Raw genomic sequence first — 24,907 nt, forward strand, 5'->3', positions numbered from 1 at the left:
TTCTAAAACAGTGATGGCAAACTTTTCAGAGCTTCAGTGATACAAACAGAATGCTGTGCCATGAACTCCATCAGATCACCCCAATGTTCTAAAGTCAGGTAAAGTTACAGTCACAGTGATCCCCGAGAAAGACCTTGATGCAAGTGCACAGGGATAACATCAATGTACACCTGTCTAGAAGAATGCCACACAGAATCTTTAGTGCTTTAGTGCTTTGCCTTTTGTTTTACTGAGAAAGTAGCTGGAATATTATGACTCCACTGTACATTTCTGTTTATTTAAAAGATTTGTTTTCCATACAGTGATAACAACCATTTAGTATTTTTCATTTCCATTCTGTCAACTGTTTAAGAAAGTCTAAGCTGGTCATGGTGGTACATGTCTGTAATCCTCACACTTTAGGGGGCTACAAGTTTGAGCCCTGTCACAAAATAAAATTTTAAAAAGGAGAAGAGGCAGCTGGAGACAAGTTCAGCACAAAGCCCCTGTATTCAATTCCCAATAATAATAATAGCCTACTGGACCCTTAAGTAATATCACAACAGTACTATGTTAAACTCAATGCTCACTTTAAAAATGCAAGGTTATTTTCAAAAGTCCTTAGTGACAGTCTTACATATTAACTATCTCTCATGCTGTAGGGAATACCAAAAGTGTGAGTGTACCTTTGATGTTCAAGAAAATTATACAATAGGAAGAAAGTTTAAAAAATCAAGATTAGCAAGGTAAAATCTAAAACAATCTATGAGGCCATGTGGAAAAGGAATCCTTCTCCATTGTTACTGGAACTGTGAACTCATATACCCACAATGGAAATCAGTATGGAGATTCCTCAAAAAACTAACACTGGAAATTTCATTTCACCCAGCTATTCCTCTTCTAGGTATCTTTCTGAAAGAGTTAAAAACATCATACTATAGTGATGGCTACATATCCATGCTTATAGCAGCACAATTCATAATAGTTAAATATTTGAAACAGCCTTTATGTCCATCAACAGATTAATAAGGTATTTATACACTATAGAGTACTACTTTGTCATAAATATAGATAAACCTGTGTCATTTGTAGAAAAATGGATGTAATGTGAGACCATAATGTTAAATGAAGTAACTCGGACACACAAGCTTAAATATCACATAGTTCCTCTTACATGAAAAACTCAATATACATATGTATAAAGTATGAAATACAACACAGATGATAAGAAAAAAAAGAAAAAGAAAGGGACTTATAATCCAGTGAGGACAATGTAACTAAATGTGTACCTTGACTTAGTATAATTGTCTTGTATGTTTTACCTGTTTTTGGGTCTATTAGTCTAGCTTTCAATCTATATATAAAGTAAATTAATTTTATAAGGTCATCTTACAAGATAAATGAATCTGATATGGAAAAATAAAAGATGAGTGGGGGGGTGGGAACTGAAATATACTACACACATGTATGGATCCTGCACTGCCAACATGTACTAATTAATAAAAGGCAAAAGAAGAGAACAACAATCCATGTCCTCATCTTATGACTAAAGTTCTTATATACGACTTGGAACAAGGTGAACTGCTAGCTCCTGCTCAGCATATTACTATTTCCCAATCTCAGGTCTATGCTCCTGCCATCCGTGAATTGGAACCCAGTAAAATGCTTTGTCTTATTAATACATGAGCTTGTGTCATACTGATGTTTAACTCTTTATCACACATAACACTGCTTCTTTAGTATGAAATACGTTATAGCATTTTATGATTTTCATACTTAAAACAACCACAATTTACTGACAGAAATACAGAATTTAGTATTTTTTTAACCCACATAGTAATCCAACTGTCCTGACATTTATTTATGGATTCTGTATTTGATTTCCTTGAGCTACTGTCTTTTTAAAATCTTTTACAGTACATGTTTGCAGTACATAATGATTACAGTAACTGTGGAATTGGTATATGTATATAACACATCTTGATTCTTTTTAATTCTTCTTCCCCTCCATATCTTGGTCCCCTTCTCATTTGCAAAAGATAAATATCCCTGTTTTCTGTATTCAATGTTTTACTTTACTCTTTACTTAAACTTTGGCTTACAGTTCTACTTTAATTGCTGTAATGTAAATTTTGATATCTTGTAGGAAGTCTTTTTTAAATTTTCTATTAATGAGTCCGGTTTTTCCATATGACCTTCCAAGTGATAAAAACAATTCCTTTCAAAATTCTATTGAAAAGCAAACATAATTTGCACATTTGGGGGTAAACTGCTATTTGAAAATTATCTTCTCATCCATTAATATTAACACTTCCCATTTTTCTCTCTAATTTATGCTTTATATCTTCAAACACATAGACCTTGCATTTTTTTAATTTTGGCAGGCATTTTTTTTGTCTTTTTAATAACTCTACCAGTGTAACAAAAAACAGAATTTTACATTTTACTTTTACATTATGTCTAATCATCTAAATTTCAGCTTTTTTCCTTTTTATTATGTAAAATTCCAATCATAAAAATGATTAGATAGACCAGCATAATAAATCCTCAGGATGTATCAGTTTCAAAGATTATCAATATTTGCTAATTTTAAAGTAGATTTTAGATTTCATATTTCACCTAAAAATACATGTAAAGGGAATACATTTATAAATATAGTCATATGACAAAAATTAAATGTAAATTTGAATAATTATGTAAGTCTATTTTTTTAGATCAACAAGTCAATCCTTATACACAAGTGAATGTATTTCTAGAGATAGTGCATGAAATGAATCAAATAATTATATATTATTTCTGTCAAATTAAAAACGAAGGTGTAGGTGAAGTCTCACTTCAAATGTCTGAGACTTGCTGGTTTGTTTTATACCTTTGATGAGGTATGCTTGGCATACAATGAAATCATTCCATTTAAAGTATACAGTAAGTTGAACTCTATTAAACATAAACAATCAGAACAGTCACATTTAGAACTTCCTACTACCCAAAAAAAATTCCCTGAGGGCTTTTTGGAGTCCTATATTTTGTTTCTATAATTTCACCTTTTTAAGAATTTAATGTAACAAGTTATGTAATAAGAAGCCCTGCGCTTTCAACATCTTTCCCTTAGCATAATGTTTTTTAGATTTAATGATATTATAATTTGTATGGGTTGCTGCTTTCATTTTACTGTTGAGTAGTACATATATTATATGGATCTATGAAATTTTTGTCCATCACCAGTTTATGAATACTTTTCTTTACTGTTATGAGTGTTTCCAAAAACATTTATGTACAGTGTTTATGCAGACAAGTAGCTTTATTTGACCTAACTAGATACCAAAAGGTGGAAATTCTGCACTGAATGGTCAGTTTATGTTTACCTAATTGTTTGCCAAAGTGACTTACTGCTTTGGGTTCAAACAGTGATGGATGGCTGCTCTGTTCTGTTTGTTCCACATCTTCCTCAACACTTGGTGCTGCTGCTGTTTTTTATTTTAGCAATCCTATAATCAGCTTTTAAAAATCCAGTTAATTCATTTTGATTTTTAAGTATACATTATGTGCAAATGGTGGTCTTTTTCTTTACTAACCTGCCTGAGTATAAATAAGTAGACATCTGTATTTTTCTTGTAACAGTAATGCTGTCAATATTTTAATGATAATGCCCTAAGATATTTGAAGTTAGTCACATTAGGAATATCCTATTTTTAGATTACTAAGAGTTTTTTTTTAGTCGGAAATGAATCTTGAGTTCTTTTTCTACGTCAAGAAAATCAAATAACTGTTTTCTACTTTGACTTTCTAATATAATAAACTAAATTAATACATTTCCTAATACTAAATCATCCTTATCCTTGTGAAAAGAACCCTAATTGGGTTGTTTTGATATACCACTTTGGTCTCTTCTGCTACAATGTATTTGGCATACTAAGATTTATATCAACATTGTAAGTGAATTTGGTCTACAGCAGCATCTCTCAACTTCTGTTGCATGGGATACGTTAGTGTATGCTTGGGGAAAACAAAAATTCTAATCTACCACTTTTTCTATGTAAAAATAGATACAATATGTAAAGAGATACAGAAATGGATGAGTTAAGGTACCATTAGGAAGATTAATCTTCCAGTAAGTACATCAACTATGATTTCAACTCAGGCTTGTCTTATCCTTCAGACCACATCTGTTATTTAAAGAAGATTAAAAATCTGGTTCTTAAAATTTTTTTACAACAATTTAATAAACAGTAGTACTATAACAGAGCTATCAGTTTTGTTGTAATTTTGAAATGATAATTCTCCCTTAATAACAAACTAAAGGGAATTAATCAAATCTGGATGAGAAGAATTTGGCCAGCCTACCTGAGTGTGACTGATTGTTATATGGTTGCCATGGAGAGGTGACTGTCGATCTTTCTCCTTACTGTGGCGACTACTCTGTTTACAGCGCTGTAGCTGCTGCCTCAGTTTGGCAATCTGCTTTGGGGAAGGGAGGAAGAAGAATAAAAGTGAATACCATTTGTTAAAGATTTTGCCTTTAGTTTTTTAGTTAATAAATGACTTAGAACAGATACAATTTTACAATGAGTTTTTTCAATTTTGAAAATGAAAATAAATAGATGTGACAAATACTCTACTTTTAGAAAGTTCAATAGTGTTTATAGGTAAATATGGAGAGCAAATTTCTCCAGTTTACTACAAATTTTACCTTTATATTGTACTGGCAGAAATGTCTTCCTTCTAGAAACATTTTATAAAATGAAGAACAGTATTTCAGGTGCCTACTGATTAAAATCAAACCTGATGTCTTAAAAATAGGGACCCTATTAATTTCTAAATTCTTATCTTATAAAACAAGATGGATCAGGCTTATCAATTATTGAACATTTTAGAACTGTAAATTCCAAAGATGGTGAGAAGAATCAAAGCTATTTGGTATTAGTAACTTATTAGCATTGAATATCTTATTAGGTATTACTCTTTAACTATACAACTTTTAAAAATAATATAATTTAGGATGTATTTTCTTAGACGAGTCACATTTCCAAGTATCTTACAAAAGGCACTACTTATACTATGACCTGGAACTCACTAAATTACTTACGTATTTCAGGTGATGTAAAATATGTTTCAAGTGTGCTAGACATTAATAAACCTTTTGAACAATTTAGAGAAAACTACTAAGGCATGGATATTGGTTTATGTGTATTCCTCAAGGATTATGAATTAGAAACTTAGTCCCCAGTATAATGATGTTAAGACATAGTGGATCTTTTATTTTTGGGGAGTCTTAATTTTTTTGTGATCTTTATATATTATAGATTTTAGTCCTCTGTCCAAGGAAGAGCTGCCAAAAACTTTTTCCCATTCTGTAGGTTTGTTGCTTCTTTGGAAAAGAAAATCTTTTTGTTTACATCTTGAACTCCGAGTAACTACCTTAGAAATAATGATGCACAGTGTATTAACTATTGTTTTTTATTATTTTGTTGTGAAATTTTGGGATATTTTTATAAAATAAAAATTATAAACAAAAGAAGTATTGGTACCTTTACGGCACAACCTTGTGAGAAGTGACATGGGACCCAGTGGAATGTAATTAGCTCATTAGCTGTATAGTCCTCAGAAAGAATGTTGTTCTCCTGGGGCCCTGGCTAGTGCTCACAAAGGTTGCCATAAAAAAGCAAGATTAGCTTTCTAAATTCCTGTCTTCCATGTAATCTCTCACTTTCTCATATCTTCCAGCCACAATGCCATCTGCCATGACAGGACACATCCAAAGAGACCCTTATCAGAGGACAAACCTGATAGGACAACCTGACTCATGTACAAAGACTTCTAAGCCTTGAGAGGTAAGTTAAATCAACTTTTTTAAAAAAAAACATTACCCAATCTCAACTACTTTTGTTTTATCATCAGAAAACAGACTAATACAGAAACCATTAGCAACTTGGGGGCAGTTACTTAATACTGGTATTATTTTCCTTATAAAAAAGTTAACAGCACTAATAAAACAATAATTATTCTTTCACTATCTACAGTGACCCCAATTTTATGTTTCCTTCTAGGAACAATTTTATGTATTCCTACATAAACACAAAGTAAATTCTGTAAAATACATTGATCTCAGAGAAACGTTGTAAAAATATAATGCATACTGAAACCATCTAAACAATCTTTAATCATCACAAAAAAATAGGAGAAAATTATTATTAAAGTTTACAAATATTCAAAAGTATATGGATTGTTGAGGAAACTAATTTCTACCAATGGCAAATAGAAAAGGAACAATTTGCTTGGAAATAAAGCACAATTCTTATTAAGATCTTTTGATCCTTTCAGTTTGTTAAAGTTCTTTGAAGCTTATGAATCTCTCATATGTCCTTGCAAAAGATGTATCAATACAATTGTGTTAATGTTGGCATTCCCTACTCAATGTTAAAATGGCGTAATTTTCTCCTAGAGAACATTAATTTTCATGAGAAAAAGAATCAAAATTAGTAGATAATCACTGTAAATCAAGAGAGATTATTTCTATGATAAAAAGTTAATAGAATTTCAAATTATACAAGTTTCTTTATCAGGATACAGGTATAAAATTGTTTTCTGAAGTTTAATGATGCTTTAGTGGTGTTTCACAATTGGTAAAAGCTGATATAAAAGAGCTCAGAATGCCTGCAGGTTAATTAAGGCAATTTGTAACCATTTTTTTAAAAGTCTTTAACAATATATAAATTATCTAATTATTAATTTTAAAATTGATAAACCTTAATTTTTAAGGCCTCTGAGACAACAAAATAAACCAGAAAAGTTTTATTATATGTAGATTTAACAAACTGTTGAAAGCAAAATGCATAAATTGTGTTGCATCCTGTAGTTTTCTTTGAATACCAACTTAAACAATGCAACCTCATAGCTTTTCACAAAACACTGTTCATCTTTGGAATGTACAGCAGGACTAAAGATCCGTTTACAATTCAGTAGACGTCAAAGTAGAGGAAAGCCCATCTTCTGCGGCATGTTCTAGTCTTCAAAGAATGTGAATGAAAAGGCTACCATGCCATAAAATCCTCCTTTGCTTCAAAATATAGGTGGTTCCTGTGTCATTTACACCACCCAAGAAAAGGGCTAGACCTACACAATAACATGACAACTACAAACACCTCCCCACAGCCTTTGCTTAGAATTTTCCTTTTCAGTGCTAAAGCACCCCATGGCTATCTGAAGCCACCAGTTCTCTCCAACATCATCTCGATGAAGAGCAAACCCAAAGGTGTTTCCCAAAGACACGGGAGAAGGAAGTTACAGTTTCCTCTACTACTTCATCCATAGCTCTCTACCACTGCCTGAGAAAGTCTCTTTAAGCCCGTATTCTGCTGTGTAACACAAAACCTCAGCTTTATTTTATGGGTCAACCAACTCTACTTACTAAGAGGAAATATCCAACATAACTTTCCACTAAAAAGAAAACATCAAAGTTACAATAAGACGTTTAAACCTAAACTAAAAATGGTTACTTTATATTTCTAAATATTCATTTGCTACTACTCTGGAGCTCCAAGAAAAACAAGAGGGAAGCAGAGAACAGCCTTCTTTTAAACATAAAATGGGTCCCTAGTATGCTAGCTCCAAGGTTTAGAAAAGTGAAGAAATAACATGACCCTCAGTCACAAATAAGGAATAATAATGAGAGAAGAATAAGAATAAATGGTCACAGAGACAAGACTGAAATATTTATGAAATTTGAAGATTAATCAAAACTGGTCCTGCTTAAAATCTGAGACCCAAGAACCTAAATTTTGGAAATGTAATATTATCCTGCTCATTTGCTATTTTTATCCTGTTTTTTTCTCTACTATTGTTAACCATCTTTTTTTTAAATTTTAATTTCTTTTTGTGACCAGAAATTGAATTCAGGACCTTGCAATTGCGAAGAAAGCACTTTGGCCTGCTGAGCTATATCTCCAGCCCTATTGTTAATCATCTTAGAAAAGAAGAAAGAAAAATTTTAGCCTCAAAAGACTGGTTAAACATTTTTGTGTCAGAAACTGAACAGGAGAAAAATATTTCTCAAAATGAACTATAATCCACGTTAGGCCAAGAGATTGAGAAATTTTTAATTTACAATGACTAAGTGGAGGCAATGGTGAGGGAAGTGGGATACTGGGACTTTTAAAAGGGTCAGAAGAGAGAAGGAGAGTATGTAAAATGAAAAGTTTTATAGAGGCATCACTAGGAAAAAACCTAGTGTTCTCAGCTAATTTTTCTTACTCTTAGGCACTGCTGCATCAAGATGCACATATAATCATCACAAATAGCTGGGAACTCCAGTAACTTACTTCGATGTTAAGACAAATGGGAAGTATGTCAGTGCTTTCTTAAGGCAGACCTCTAAATGGTAGATGCTGCAGTAGGGCTGCTATAGTGGTTAGAGTCCATCCCACTATTTCAGGGTGGTTTAGAGCAGAGATTTAGTAGAACACTGCTAAATGGAAATCATTTAGTGGAAAAATATATCCTGGGTATCAAACATCTAACTCATAACCAAACATTTAAGATATAAATAGTGATTTATAGTGTCAGTTTCCTTCACCAAAATCACCTTTTGGAAGGATAAAATACAATGTACAACTAAAATATAAATAATTTGTATTCAATAGTTATAAATTTTGAACATTTAAAATAACCTGTAGTTTGAATACTGAATAGGTATTAAGGAACTAGACCCACAGGATATGCAAGCACTAAAATCCAGGCCAAACCAATCTCTATAAAGCACACTGTAAATCTGGACAGAATAACGAAGCTTCCTGGAAGATGGTTTTTTTCCTTAAAAGATACTCCCCCCTCCAAAAAAAAAAATGCAGGTTACACCAGTGCACCTGCATGCACTCAGAGGACCCCTTTTCCTGATCCACACAGCAATTTTCTATATTTGATAGTACCTATGCGGAATATAAGTACAAGCTAAAATCCATTTAATAGAAGCACCCCACCACCACCAAATGGCAATCATTTCTCGCCTCTGCTTAAACAAAGCACAGATACTATGAGAATGAAAAGGCAGACCATATCATAGAAAAGATAATCAAGACATATAATCTGATAAAATACTAATATATGGAATATGCAAAGAGCTCCTAGAAAGCAATATGGAAAAGACTGAAGAGTAAGCAAAAACTTGAACACACACACAGGCAAAGAAAATATCCAAATGGCCAATATACCCAAGATCATTCTCATGAGGGAATTGTAAATTAATACCAATTAGAGTGGCTAAATACCAACTGCCAGCAAAGACATGAAACAACTGTAACTCTTCATACATGGCTGGAGGAAATGGGTGTGTGCATGTGTGTGTGTATGTGTGTGTGTGTATATGTGTGTGTGTGTGCACGCGTGTGTGTTTTAACACAATTGGTTGGATTACAGATTTTTCTGGAGTAAGCATTTATATTCTCAATACCTGATCAGTGAAGGTAAGAGCTGAATAGGGGAGACAGCAATGATCTGGCTCACATGAGCCAAAAAAATAAAATATAAAAATTCTTAGTCCTATTACTTGGAAGGGAAAAGCATGCTCAAAGCTGAAATTGGTTCTAACATGCCTACCGGGAAACAGTGCCGAAAGAAGCAAATCTTCCTATCTAGCATGGAAAAGAATAAGCTACTAGAAAATAGAAATCTTCTGCAAATATATAACAATACCTGTTAATGATATTTCTAACAATCAAAATTAAAATACATCGTGTACTGAGTTCCACAATAGAAATTTATGCACTACTAAATGTAAGCAACACAATCTCAAATTATAATTCAACATGCTGAAAATCCTCTAATGATACACATTCTGACTAGTTACACATTCTACGATTATTCAAAAAGCAATGTGTGGACCAGTTTGTTTGATAGCTATGATGATCACAAATAGAAATGTATCATTAAAACTTAGCTAAGTAATAACTATTTATTGAGCCACTAGCAATTAAGTGTGCCACTTAATTTGTAAGAATTACCTCAATTTTTGACAAAAGCATATCAGATAAACACTATTCTTAGGTCAAAAGGCTTCCTACAAGTTGCAGTTAAGTGGCAAACAAATATTTGAAATGAGAAGTGGAACTTTAAAATCTACTCTCTTTTAACCACTATTATTATTAGAATTTGGACTGTCCCCCAAAGTGTCATGTGTAAAGACATGGTCCTCAGCCTGTGGTGCTATTGGGAAGCAGTAGAACTTTTAAAAATTAGAGTCTTGTGGGAAGTTAGGTCACTGGGATCATGACCAGTGTTGTCTCTTACTTTGTTTTTCAGCATTATGAGGTGAACAAGCCTCTACCACATATTCCAGCCAAGACACACCATGCTGCCACAGGCAACACATAGGGCCAAGTGACCATGAACTGAAACCTTTAAAACTGAACCCGAATAAACCTGTTCTCTGTTTTGATCATCTCAAGTACTGTGTCAGTAATGCAAAGCTAATACAATCACCATTCTATACTTCCCGACAAATCAAAGCAGTAACTCACAAGAAGATAAAACAATTACAAAAAGTAAAGACAAATGAGAAATCAAAAAATTTGACAAGAGCTAAACTAAGTTACCTTCTTCACTGAACAAAAACTAAAGATATTAACCAAACTAATTCTTCCTGAAAATGAAGTTTAAGAAATCATGAATCTCAAGCTGTTACTATTATATGAAACAGAACGAATATATGACAAACCGTAACATTTACAAAGATCCGTTGTCTCAAAAGACAGTTTCTGCAGTCTAGTTAAAAGAAAACCAGATCCAGTATGGTGGTATATCCCTGTAATCCTAGCACTTAGACTGAGGCAGGAAGACTGTAAGTTTCAGTCCTTCCTGGGCAACTTAAGTGAGATCCTGTCTCAAAATAAAATTAGAAAAAAATTTTAAAGACTCAGGATGTAGCTCAGTGTCTCCAGTTTGATCTCCCAATACCACAAAAAAAAAAAAAAAAAAAAAAAAGAAGAAAGAAAATATATCAATCCCTACATATCCACATGCAGAATCACATACATCTGCTGATCCAAAACAGAGAAAAATGGGCTGTCCAGAAAACTAATTTCTACCCGTAGCAGATAGTAGAACAGAAGCAGTATGTGAAGAAATTAAAAACCAAAACAATCTGTTTATATACTTTATGTTAAGATCTTCAAATATAATTTCTGCTACATGATTTCAGTATTTTGAAATCCACTGAGATTTGCTTCACATCCAGAATATGCTATAATCTAGAAAACTTTTCACATGTGCTTATAAAGATGTATTCTGGAGTCACTAGATGGAGTTTTCTATATGCCAGTTAGGTCAAGTGGCTGGCAATGTTATTGAAGTTATCTATCACCTTGCTGACTGTCTAGATGGCTGTTCAGTACAGTAATGAGAATGGGATGTTGAACTCTCCAATTATTGTAAATCTATTATTTCTTCTCTTACAGCTTTTGCTTTACGCATTTGGAAATGGTGAGTTAGATGTATAAATATGTACAACCACCTTGATAACTGTTATATCTTACTTATATACTGACCTTTTCACCATTATGAAATGTCCCTGTTTGTCTTCAGAACATCTTATCATCTATTGTACATGGTATTAATATATCAAATCCCATTTCCTCATTATTACTGTTTTCTATATATATTTTCAACATCTTTTTTCTTTCAACTTATTTGTACATTTGAATCTAAGATGTGCTTGTTAGAGGTAGCATGTAGCTAAGTGTTACTTTTCTGCCCAGTTTGTCAATCTGTGCGTTTTAAGTAGAAATGTTCAGTCCATTCTCATTTAATGTAATTAGTTATATGAATGGAATTAGATTTGCATTTTGTTAATTGGTTTGTATTTCTTATAATTTTTCATTGTCTTTATTAACTTCTTTTGTAGTATTTCTAGCACACAATTTTAAGTTCACTGATACTGAAAAAAATTTTTAGTTATTTTCTTAGCAATTTCACAACTGCTCTATGGATTATAACATATAACTAATTTTGTCCCAATTGAGCTTAAAGTAAATAATTATTCAAATAAAATAGAAACTATGCTCCAATACATGTGATTTTCTTCATTCTTCATGTCATTACTGTCATATATATTTCATTTCTATGTTTTAAACCCCACAAAAGAGTTAGAAACTTTTTTGTATTTAGGGATGCATTTCTATTCCCAATATGCTTCAGTTTTTCCTCATAGATTCAGATTTTCTTATAAAACAATCCAATAGCAAGAAATTCAACGTTTGTTTACCTGGGAATGTCTTTTTCCCCCCACTTTCACTTTAGAAGACCTGTTTTATTGATGCAGAATTCTTGGTTAACAGTTTTTTCTTTCAGCAATGCCTGAGGGTCTCTATTATTTCTGATGAAAACGTAGCTGTGAAAGACAGTAAGCGCCCCATGTGTGTGATAACATTTCTTTCAGTTTCCAAGATTTTGCACTTATCTTTGGTTTTCAGCAGTTTATAATGTACTTACTGGCCCTGTGTTTTCCTAGTTGGCGTCACCTCAGTTCCTTGAATCTACATTTTTAAATAAAATTTGGAAATTTTCCTGGTATTACTTATTGTTATGGCTTGTATCTAAATGTTCTACCAAAGCTTCATGTGCTCATAGGTGGGGCTTTTCAGAGCTGGCTGAATCTAGGGTGCATGACATTAGGATTAAGGGTGTGTGGTACTGTCTGAGTTCAGCAACTGGTTTAGCATAGCTCCTGATGTGGATAATCTAGGGGTAGGTGGCACCATCCAAAAGGCCAGTAGCCTGGAGGAGAGAGACACCAGGAAAGGGAGGCTTGCTGTTTTTTGCTGGCTGCCTTCTGCTTGCTACACTATGGACTGTTTCCCCTCGGTGAGGCTTCTTTAGTATGCTGCCCTGCCTAGCGACCAGCTGACTTTGGACTGAAACCTCTACAAACTGTGAGCTAAAATAAAGCTTTCCTCCTTTAACTTTGGGTCAAGTATTTTGTCTGGGCAACAAGAAAGTAACTAAAACATTTCCTTTTTAACTTTTTTATTGACTGGTGGTCTACTCAGTCCCTCCTATCGAGGCTCTCCCACTAAGAGTATGTACACAGACATGCTGTCCTCCAGGTTTCCAAAGTTCTTTTCATTTTCTTCAATTTTCTCCTCTCTGTTCCCCTGTTCTTCAGGGAACATAGATTTTTACTGATCTGTCCTTATAGTCATAGATTTATTCTGCTATCTCAAAGCTACTGTCAAGCCCATCCAGTAAATGTTTAATTTTAGTTACTACACTTTTTAACCCTAAATTTTTCTTGACTCTAAGTATCTCTTCATGGAATATTTGTAGTTTTACTTCCCTTTAATCCTTTAAACATTGTATTCTTTAGTTCTATTATATTATTATTATTTCTATTATATCTATTATTTAAAAATCTTATAATAGTTGTTTTGATGTCTGTCTACTAAAATGAACATTTAATGACGCAAGATACTATTTCTACTCTCTGTTTCTTTTTTTCTTAGTGTGTTCATGCTTTATTCCTTTGCATATGTGTAAATTTTTGTTCAAATGCTGGACATTTTGGATAATACAACAACCTCATATTCTGATGTTTGCACTTGATGGTAGTTGATGATGTAGTTATATCTGTTTTAGAGACTTCATGGCTTTGTCTGTCTCCCGCACTACACATGGTCACTGATGTCCCTACTCCATTATTAAGGGTTTAGCTTTTTAATAATTTTAAGCACTTTAGTGTTTAGCCTAAGACAGGTCAGACACGTCAAGTTGGTAAGATTTCCACAGATCCAATTGCTGGGATTTGTATGTAGATAGGGAGGACATTCAAAGTTCACGTCTTTCATGATATTCCCTAAGTTTTATTTCCACTAGCACGTTCGAATCTCTTAGGTTCTACTCTTAGGTTCCCTTGACCACATGTATGGATGGTCTGACCTTTTCTTTACTAGTTATATCCACAGCCTCCATCAACCTGAGATATGTTGACTGTTTATCAAGTCTCCACAACTGTTATAACTCTTGAATTGAATTCCATTAATCTATGGATCTGTTGTTTGTCCCAAATTTTATAACCTCAGACTCATATAGTCACTGGTCCTTCCTTTTCACCTGCCACCATAATCACTTTTTAACTTACAATGCTTTGTCCCAAGTGATCTGTTTCAGCACAGGCAACAAAGCTGATGGTTTTCAAGGACTGCCACATCTTGGTTTAAATGCTATATCAACAAACTGGGAATAAAAAGGGAGGCAAGAGTACTCCAGAGAAGAGCACCACAAAGGTTTACCCTAAATTCAGTAATTTTCATGAAAGAAGTTTCTTAGTTTAGTTTGGTTAATTTCTACAGCACTATTTTATCTAGCTTTCTGAGGAGATTTTAGAGAAGAACAATCAAATCTTCTCTTTTGGTCATATCAGCTACTCTTTTTAATATATCCTGTGTTGCAATCATCCCATTGGAGTTCAACTACACCAAATTTGAGAGATAACCTTTACTGAATTAACTTTGAGATAAAATGGTGTTACATTTTATATATGAAGTATCCTCTAAAGACTGACATATGGAGGGCTTGATCTTCAGGGCAACAATGTGCAAGAAGTGGAGCCCCAAGAAATGAATGGACCCTGAGGAGTACTCCACTGATGAGTTCAGAGTTGGACCCTGAATCCACTAAGAGTGGGGTCCAGTTAAAAAAAGTAAGACACTGGGGGCACATCCTTATGAAATATACTTTGTTTCTAGCTCTTCCTCTGCCCCCCGCCCCATCTATTTGTCTGTCTCTGCCTGTCTGTCTCTCACACCCTTTCTGCAGTCTGGCTGCCATTAAGCGAGCAGCTTTCTTCCCGTATGCCCTTAACATTATATGGTTTTGCCTTTCCACAGGCCTAAAAGTGATGGAGCAGGTAACAATGGGTTGAAACCTCTGAATCTGTAGACAAAAATAAACCTTTCTTAAGTTGTATGTCAGATATTTTGTCCCAGTAACAGAAAGATGACTAATACAAATCTGCAAGTTCACTTCTTTATTATTCACATTCTATCAGTGGATCTGTAGTCCTACTTTAATCTGGATATATTATGCTCTACTTCCTTTCTTTTTTTGCTGTGGGGAGTAAACTGATTTTGCGTATATGTGTTTGTGTATGGGCTAGATAGGAGTTACGAATTTCATTATATCCATAACATAAAGCTGTGTAAGATGTAATAAAATCACATGCAAAATCAATGTTAATAGGCTTATCTGTTCAGTCCGTACCATATGATATCTATACATTAACCAACAGAATATGAAAATGATGGTAATAAGTCTGTAAGTTATATATACAAAAAACATTTGAAAGACAGGTCAGTGTTTACCCTAGAAGAAAAAAAATACTGCTACGGTAAACTTTCAAATATTTAAAGTAGATGTAATGTTGATTCAGAGGGTATAGTCAAAGCTAAGTGTTATAATTCTGAGATCTCACACACACACACACACACACACACACACACACACACACAGAGTCTGCCAGAAATACGTACACGTACTTCAGGAAAAAGAAAATAGAATGATGTTTTTTTGTTTGTATTCTCATATGGAGGACTCTAGAAGACACATATACACATAAAACACACACACACTTGCCGGCCCTTAGAGAAGAAACTGACAATGTATGTGCAGCAATCTCAGTGACCAAGGTTATCCAACAGCAGTTTGCTGTACTAATAAATGTCTGGAAGCTACTGATCAACACTGTAAGTACATCTTGTAATTGCAGAGGCCAAAGTAACTTGTATTAACCTCATGATATCTCAATAAGTTTAATATTAAAATATTTATACAAGTCCTTTTCCTGAAGTGTGCATTTTTGAGTCTCTCTCTCTCTGTATATATATATATATTTAGATAGATAGATATAGATATAGATATATAGAGAGATATATACACATATATACCATATATCATATTTAGCATTTTAACTAAACTGGTTTTCTTGTTCAGTAATAAGTTCTCATTATTAATCATCATGAAGATTAGATGGCTACCTGTAAAAGGAGTGCTTTATGTACAAGACAGATTAGAATAACAGCTCAAATCAAGTCTCCATCATTTTATAAAAACAGATAAAAAACTTAGATGAACAAAACTATCACAAAAAATTACACAAATACATAGATAACCTCTGGGTTATTCACAATAAATAAGGGACTGGAACATAGAAACTATTTCTAAAAGATATGGGTCCCACTGTATTAGGTCCCAAAGGGAAATAATAAGCTGAATAACATTTAAAAAACTATTAGAAACAGAAAATACTATCCTTCGTTATAAGAAGTTATAGTTTTTAACCTATAGCTTTGGTTGCTATAGTTTAAAAATAAGACAGATGAAAGAGCAACAAAAGATAAAATGAATACAAGACAGAGATCATTACAGAAAATTTGACTGCATTTTAGAAATATTATAGCTGACTGAGTACATAACAAATACCATAAAGGATGAAAAGAATGCAAATACAGAAAACTTTGACTTGTTGAACTCTTTTAAATGCTAAAAGAGGTAAGGTTAGGACAAAATAAATTATATCAGGAAACAAGGAAACAACCTGCTACAACCACAACAGGTCACAGATTGGAAACAGAAATCACTTACCTCTTTGAGTTGATCAGCACTCCCCCATGACGCAGAACGCTGATGTGATCTCTTTTCTGTTCCCTCTTCTGCCCAACAGCTAGGCGTCTTTAAAATCAATAGAAAATACAAAAAATAAAGAAATTTGACTATAGTCCTAATCTCATGTAACTCATATTCTTAGCAAATACAAGTATGGAGTTATACTAAAAAATGCTAAGATTTTAATGATCGTATAAAATGCTTAAAACACTGCCATATTTTGAATTAGACACAATCAATCCATCTTGAGTCATCTTGCTTAAAAATTTTGATATTTTCACATCAACATTAATAAATTAAAACTTTACCAAATTCAAAGAAAATTATAAAGGTTTAGTGTTTCTTTTTTTAAAACAGAGATTAGCCAAACTAAATATGAAGCAGTATGGCTATTAATACAATGAAACAAGATGAACAGTACCTCAGAAGCAGTACTATAGTTGACTTACATATCAAATATCTAGATAGAGGTTGGGAAAGATTATGATGTTGCTATCTCTTTTGGAAACATATTGTACAACTTTAGATTAAAAATAGTTATTATAAGCTAGGTGCAGTGGCACATGCCTATAATCCCAGCTACTAAGGAGGATGAAGCAGGAAGATTGCAAATCTAAAGCCAACCTGGGCAACTTAGAAAGACTATGACTCAAAATAAAAAGGGCTGGGAATGTAGTTAAAATAGCAGTTTGATCCCCCGTAATGCAATATATATATGTATGTATATAGTTATATATATAGTTATTACAAAATTAAATGAGAAAAAGGTTAAAAACAATAAATGCAACAACAGAATTTTAACTAAAACACTGCTTTTATTTAACTACTAATAGATACAAAATCAGAATTTTACCTAAAAGTTTTTACTTAACCATTTATAGACACAAAATCTGAATGTAACACAAATAATGTTATAAAATAGTAAGACAAGAAATTGCAATTAAAATCAAGAATTATTAAAATAGTATCCCTAAAAAAGGAGAAGATTCGGTGTAATGTAATTTAGAGAAAGTAAAAAAAAATCATTATTTAAAGACAGACAATGGGTAATAATCATCACAGTACATATGTCTTTAAAAATGTTATTGCATAGCAAAAAAAAGTCATTTACATTGAAGCTTCACTTTATAATCTATATAAGCTCTTAGGAAGGTATGAATTCTATTTTATGCAGCTCAAAATTATCAAAACTGTTTAAGTACCAACTCTAAAAAAGCAATGATACCAAAAAACTGAATGTTAGCTGAATAAAAATAGAAATAAACTGATTTAAAGAGTTCAGTCAACTGACACAACATTTTATTCCACAGTAAACTGTGAGGATAGATGTATCAAATAAACTGCCTGCAAAAACTAAATTTTGCTATAGTTAATGATAGATAATGTGAATTAATCTGAAAATAACCTGGCCCCCTCAATAATCATATCCTTAATAATTTACTGTAAATTTATTCAATTATAACCATTTTAGTAAAAATTTTATTTTGAAAATTTATATGCCTTAATAATTTTACCTATCAAGTCTTAGCCAAAAAGCAACAGACTTAAGGAGCACAATCTGTATAACCCCAGGATATATTTACAGAAAATGAGTCAAACTTTTGCTATGATCCATATTTGTTCAACAATAACATTCGTAACATTACTTGCATTTTTTACAACCCTAACTTTTTCAAAGAATTTGTAGCTCTAACTTTTAGATAAATGAACAGCCACAAAATTTTTTGCAGCTGTTTTATTTATTGCCAAGCTTGCCAATAGCAAGCAGAACCAAATCAGAGGTTTCTTATCTCAGAGTACCTTCTTTCATAGTTGCATTCTTTTTTTAAATAACACTTTATTGAATTATAATCTGTATACCACACAATTAACAAACTCAAAGTGTAAGTAAATTCAGCGGATTTAAGCACTGTCAAAGTTACACAACCACAATGATAATCAAATTTAGATCATTTTGTTATCCCAAAACAGACTACTCTACCCACTAGCTATCATCTCCCAATTCCTCAACCCTAAATCCAGGCAACCAATGGGCTACTGTCTATCTTCACAGATTCTCCTTCTGGGAATTATTATTTTGTTATTCAAAATAGTCCATGTGCCAGTTATGGTAGCACTCGGCTATAATCCCAGCACTCAGGAGGCCGAAGTAGGAGGATCGTCACGAGTTTCAGACTAGCTACAAAGTGAGTTCACGGCCAGCCTGAACTGCCTAGAGAAACCCTGTGTCAAAAAAAGACAACAAAAACAGCAACAACAAACAAACAAACATGCTCACAGCAACAATAAAGAACTTAACGTACTCAAAGGGGCTGGGGATTTAGCTCAGCAGCATAGGCGCCTGCCTTGCAAGCAGGCAGTTGTGAGTTCAATTCCCTGCACCAATAAAAAGGAAAAAGACCAAAAGAAAAAAAAAAAAAAAAAAAAAAAGAACATATTCAAAGAAATGGAAAACTGGAAATACTGCAAAGAGAATTCTCACATCATATTGGAGTGAAACTAGAAACCCAGCAGCAGAAACATACTTAGAATACTGCTGGTGGAGGTGGTGCATACCTGTAATTCCAGCACTCAGCTGAGGCAGGAGGCTCACTGCAAGTCTGAGGCTAGCCTGGGCTACATAAACAAGTTCAAGGCAGCCTGAACTGCTCAGTTAGACCCTCCCTCCCCCCAAAATACAATAATTTTTCTCTTCTTTCTTATTAACTTTTTCATACAAGGGAAACCATGTGATGTTCAAGTTTGTATATCTGATTCACTTCACTCAACATTATGGCCTCAAGGTGCATCCATTTTCTTACAAATGCCTCAGGTGTATCTTTCTTTATGGTAGAGTAGTTCTCCACTGCATATAAATACCACATTTTCTTAATTAATTTGTTTGTTGATGGACATATAGACTGTTTCCAAGATTTACCTATTATAAACTGTGCATATGTTATAAGCACAGGCATACAAGTCACTGTTTTAACTCTTGGGAAGATACCTAGAGGAGTACAGCCAGGTCAAATGGAATTTTCATTTTTAGGTTTTTGGGGAATCTGATTTCCACAGTGTCTATACCACTTTACACTCTCACCAACAATAAAGAAAACCTTTCTCCCCACAGCCTCTCCAGTATTTGTTATTGACTGATTTCTCGACACTAGCCATACTTTCTGGGTAGAGTTGGAATCTTAACGTTGTTTTAATTCACATTTCTGAAGTGGTCAGGGATGCTGGACATTTTTTCATGTGTCTGTTGGCCAGCTGCATGTCACCTGAAAAGTATCGATTCATTGCAGGTGCCCATATTTTGACTGGATTTTGAAGGGGTCGATTTTTTGAAATCTTTAATATACTTTAGATGTCAGCCCTTTGTCAGAAGAGTAGCTCACAAATTATTTTCTCCACTCTGTAGGTCTCTTCACTTTGTTGGTGAATATGACCCCATTTGTTGATTCTTGGTATTATTTCTTACACAGCCAAGGTTTTATTCAGAAAATCTTTGTCCATAGTTATTTCTTCTGAAATTGTACCTGTCTTCTAGCAGACTATTTCTGTTCTAATGTTGAGATGGATAGCCTCTTTAATTATCCATGTGCTAAGTGCCAAACTTAAAGTCCTCTCATCAAACACTATTCTTAAAAATGAAATGTGAAAATCAATTTATTTCAAAATATGGTATTAGTTATTAAAAAAAAAAAGAAAAGAACAAGTGAAGAATGCTTATGGCCATCAAACAATTTAGTAAGATCTGATTTTTAAATGTGAGAAAAACACTAGGTGTGGTGGCACACACCTGTAATCTCAGTGCTTGGGAGGCCGACACAGGAAGATTGCGACGAGTTTGAGGTCAACCTGGGCTACATATGTAGTGAGTTCAAATTCAGCCTAAACTACATAGCGAGAACCTTCCTTGAAGAGTTCTCTCAGTCATGTGATTACAGTTATAAACATGTAAACTGCCTAAGTATACTCATCCGAATCTCAACTTTTCAAAAATACTCTCCTAATTTAATTTTCATTATACCGAATTACCTATTTATGTAGGTTTTTTGAGATGGGGTCTTGCTATGTAGTTCAGGTTGGCCTTGAACGTATTATGTAGCCCAGGCTGGCCTTGAACTTACAGTAAGATTAGAGGTGTCTGACACACACCCAGTGTTTCACCATGGTTGGTTATTTATTTTTAATTTAAAATAAAGAGTATAAAAATGTCCTTGTCTTCAAATATATTCTATAGATTGAACTCCCAATACAATGGCCCTTAGCCACGTGCAGCTATTTAGATTTAAATCACGGAATTTTATATATAACTAATTCATAAATACTATTAGCATATTTTGAATGCTCAATAAATGCATGTGATATCAGCTATGGGCTGTCATACATAACAGCTGATATGGAACATTTCCATCAGAAAGTTCTAGATTACTGATTTTCAGCAGGCTATTTTACCCAAAGAAAAAGCAACAATGGCTATGTCATTTTCAAATCTATTTAAACTGATGGCTGAGATATAATGGAAGGTAAACTAATTTGTTAAACCTTTAAATATTTGTTAAATGTTTTAAAATATTTAAAAGTTTGCATTCAGAAAATAACCACACAAAATAGCAAATATTCTGACCTTTTGTAATAGCAAACAGCCTCTTCAACTAGTTATTTTGTGCACTATCTAGACCAGAATTTTTAAAGAGTTACTTATAACCTTGTTTCTCACTGTCACTAAGAATACATAAGAGGGTGCTATGGTCACATGAATTTCAGAGAAACTGTATTTCTCTACCCCATCCGAAAGTTTCAACTCTCTCATTCTCTTCTTTCTCACTGATACACTGTTAGAAAACCTGCTTAACTCATTACTTGCACAATGCCAGAACACTTATTTAACAAGTACACTTACCAACATCTGCAAAGCACAACTTACTTCATAGATAACTTAGAAAGAAATACAGTCCTTGGTGATTTTATTATAGTATACAATACCTTGATCTTCAGTCAGTATACTTTTCAGAGATCTTTCCTTTGTAGCTCCCTCCACTTACCAATGAAGAGAAAACAAACGTTTTATAACATCTAAGACAGGGCCAAAGCCTATGTCTAAGACTACTGACAAAAATGTATTTAGCATAAAAAAAAGCCCACTCTATGTAAAAACGGTACCTATAACATGAAAAGGGGTTGCTTTTACTTTCACTCCCCAAATTTCCAAATTCCAGGACATAAAACTTTCTTTCCAATCCCTCAAGTCCATCCTGTGTGCAAGATCTACTTCTCTAAATGAAACACAGCAGGACTTCAAAATGAATACACATTAGAAAAATTACTTTGAGTCAAATAAGAAAATACAGAAAGATACTTTCATTGTTTATATCTTTGTTCACAATCTAGCAATGGCAAATATGCTTTCCTGCTTTATCAACTTCAAAAGAGTAATTCCTATCAAGAGTATACTCTTTCTCAAGATGTAAAAGTCTGAAGCCTCTTTCAAAAAGACTCTTAAAGAAGGCCCAGATATCTGTGTGTTTTGGTTTTTTTATTTCTTTTTTCCTGGTTCTTCTCTTTTTTCTCAAAAAGTTGAAAAGCCCAGTCTTACACTAAAGAATAAAAATTAAGAAATTGTCATTCAATTGTCATGTTGACCATTTATCCACTCATTTTTTCTGGCTAGACTTTAACAAGTTATTATTTATAAATCTCTCATACCTTACTGAAAACCAGCAAAGTAGGTGACTATAAGATACTGCCAAATACATTTTCACATGTTTCTAAAAACACTCACTGAAGTCATAAAGTTAATAGTATTCAGGTGAAGGCAACCTAAGACATGGGGGAGAGACTAATTTCCATAATATAAATTTCTCCTATACTTGGACCTATAAATCTGAAATACCATTTCTTATTTGTAAGACTATACAAAAGACAGCTTTGCATGGCAAGTGCAAGGTCCTGAGTTCAATTTCCAGTACTAGGAAAATTTTTTAAAAAGTTAAGAGAACACTATACAAAAGACAGACAATAGTTACTTCTGACAGAGGAATTATTTCTTTAATTTCAGAGCACTCTCATGCTCTGGGGGCTCTGTGTTTCATTTTGATGCCATTTTCTACCAGTCCAAATTTAATGTTCCTAATTGTATAATCCATTTTTCATACTAATAATGACTTTTAACTACTTAACTTTATTTTATTATATTTAAGCCTACTGATAGTAAAATAGTCTATATTCTGGTGCAAAGGCAGCTAACATTTTTTGGTATCAATCTGAACTAGATACTAGGCTAGAAGCTTACTTTGTATACTCCTTAGTACTAGTAATCACTCAGACTGAGAATTCCAGTCAGACAGAAAAAGTTTCAGCTAGTTTATACTGTTTCCCAACAAGACATCTCCTGTATCAATCATTTATTTGTTCATCTATATAAAAGTACTAATACCTTGAGAGACATACTTCCATCTTATACTACACTTTATACTATGGCCAAATTCTAAACTATTATCTCAATTCTCTGATCTTAAAAGTATCTATTATCTCAATTCTCTGATCTTAAAAGTAATTCTTAAAAGTATCTTGTCTCTAACACATAATAAATTCTGTTTAATACTGTCACCGTATTTTTGATACAAAAGTGATAGGTTCTAAGATGTATCTAGGTAGGAATTAATATACTGGACAACAAAGGTCAGGGAACTAGAGTTAAGAAGGTTATTCCAGATAAACATAACCTGTTTCACAATTTCACCTAAAGCTTGCAGAGGGTCAAAGGTATAGGAAAGCAATGAAGAGAAACAGACTAATTTTCCTCCCAGTTAAATGCTGCAAGTAAAAGGAGAAAAAGTGTATGTGTAATAGGAATATGGGAAATGTTCTTTGCTATGTATGTACCTCTTAATTCTACAACAAATGAACACAGTATCTCGTAAAACTTGTTAAGTACAATTGTTGAGTTTCTGGTAATTTTAAAGATAGGAATTAAAAATTATTAATAAAACATTAAACATTTTAGCCACAGATTAACATTTTTCTTCAATATAGCTGAATATACTCCTCTAGTAACCCAAAAAATATTACTTCCTAAACCAGACACATGATTATGTTGGTAGGGACCCTAGGATATAAAATCCTGTGTGTTATAATCAGATTACGGTTGAAAAAACCAGTAAAGGCCATCTTGAATAGGAGTGAGTCCTTATGCATTTATGCAATAGCTAGTTAAGGACCAGTTCCATAAGAGTGACAATTTGGGTTCCAAAAATGCAGCCTAAAAGCTCATATATCAAATTTTTCAGACTTGTTTCCATTTCACGTAGAAGTCCCCAACTCTGAAATGTTTCAGTAATTGCTGCTTATAAGCAGATTTCAACAGCAAACTCTTCAGCAAGGATACAGGAAACCCAAACAGCTGTCTGTATCAAGTGTGACTTTTGGTCAGGAAATGAGTTTCTGATAAGAGTGGTAAAACTGCAAGTTCTCTTTTTTATCTATTACTATATGAAGTACATCATCTATAAAGTATTTCCTAACCAAGCCCTTTTCAGGAATAGGAAAAAAAGGCTTACTTTAATATCATTTCAATACCAAGAATTCTTATATTTGCGTTCCAAATTAGCTAGTTTTACTGAATGCTGTTAAAGCCAAATAGTAAGCACTTATTGTAGATCTATTCAAAATAGACAACTAGGGAAGGATGTTAAGATGCTAGCATTAAAATGCTATTTGATGTACTTTTTGGCATGCTAATGTTTCAGAGCTTAGATTTTGAAAATGAAGACAATAAAATCCAAAAGAAAAACATCATCTAGAAAAAGGGAAGCCTTTCTATACTAGAATCTGAGTTAAAACCTAACATCCCATTGCCCACCCTTTAAGAATACAAGCTTAATTTTGTTTTGAGATGAGGAGCTCACTATGGGAATCTCCAAGTTCTGGGCTCAAGCAAGCTTCCTACCCTTTCCCAGTTCAAAGAATACCAATTGTGAAATCTTTCTCCAATGCAACAACAACAACAATAACAAAAAACAAGAGCTATGGAAGAAACTGAGAGCACCAGATGTGATGGTGCATAACTGTAATCCCAGCACTTGTGAGGCTGCAGCAGGAGGATCACTGTTTAAGAAGCGCCTGGGCTACGAAACAAGCTCAAGGCCAGCCTGAACTACCTAGTGAAACCCTGTCTCAAAAAGAAAAGAAAGAAAATCCACAGATTTTTATAGGGAGCTATAATCCCAAAACATACTACGCTAGTAAGTTTCATAGATAAAATTCTTTCTAAGTAACAGATAATTCAGATAATATTTAT

General features: G+C 33.3%; 1 protein-coding gene across 5 annotated transcripts in view; it reads right to left on the reverse strand.

Annotated features, from left to right (window-relative positions):
• The window catches only part of Glcci1 (glucocorticoid induced 1), a 92,827-nt gene that overhangs the window by 21,285 nt on the left and 46,635 nt on the right, over positions 1 to 24,907 (reverse strand). For 4 of the 5 annotated variants that reach the window (XM_063242209.1, XM_063242191.1, XM_063242202.1 and 1 more), the window contains exons 3-4: positions 16,603 to 16,689; positions 4,321 to 4,437 (exon numbers count right to left, since the gene is read on the reverse strand). In XM_063242209.1, coding sequence (XP_063098279.1) covers positions 4,321 to 4,437; positions 16,603 to 16,689 — 204 coding nt within the window. The remainder of the gene's footprint in view (positions 1 to 4,320; positions 4,438 to 16,602; positions 16,690 to 24,907) is intronic. The other variant, XM_063242188.1, reaches the window with a different exon arrangement.

This window comes from Cavia porcellus, unplaced genomic scaffold (genome assembly GCF_034190915.1).
Source record: "Cavia porcellus strain 051 isolate PalLab524CR breed Dunkin Hartley unplaced genomic scaffold, mCavPor4.1 scaffold_2, whole genome shotgun sequence".
NCBI lineage: Eukaryota > Metazoa > Chordata > Mammalia > Rodentia > Caviidae > Cavia > Cavia porcellus.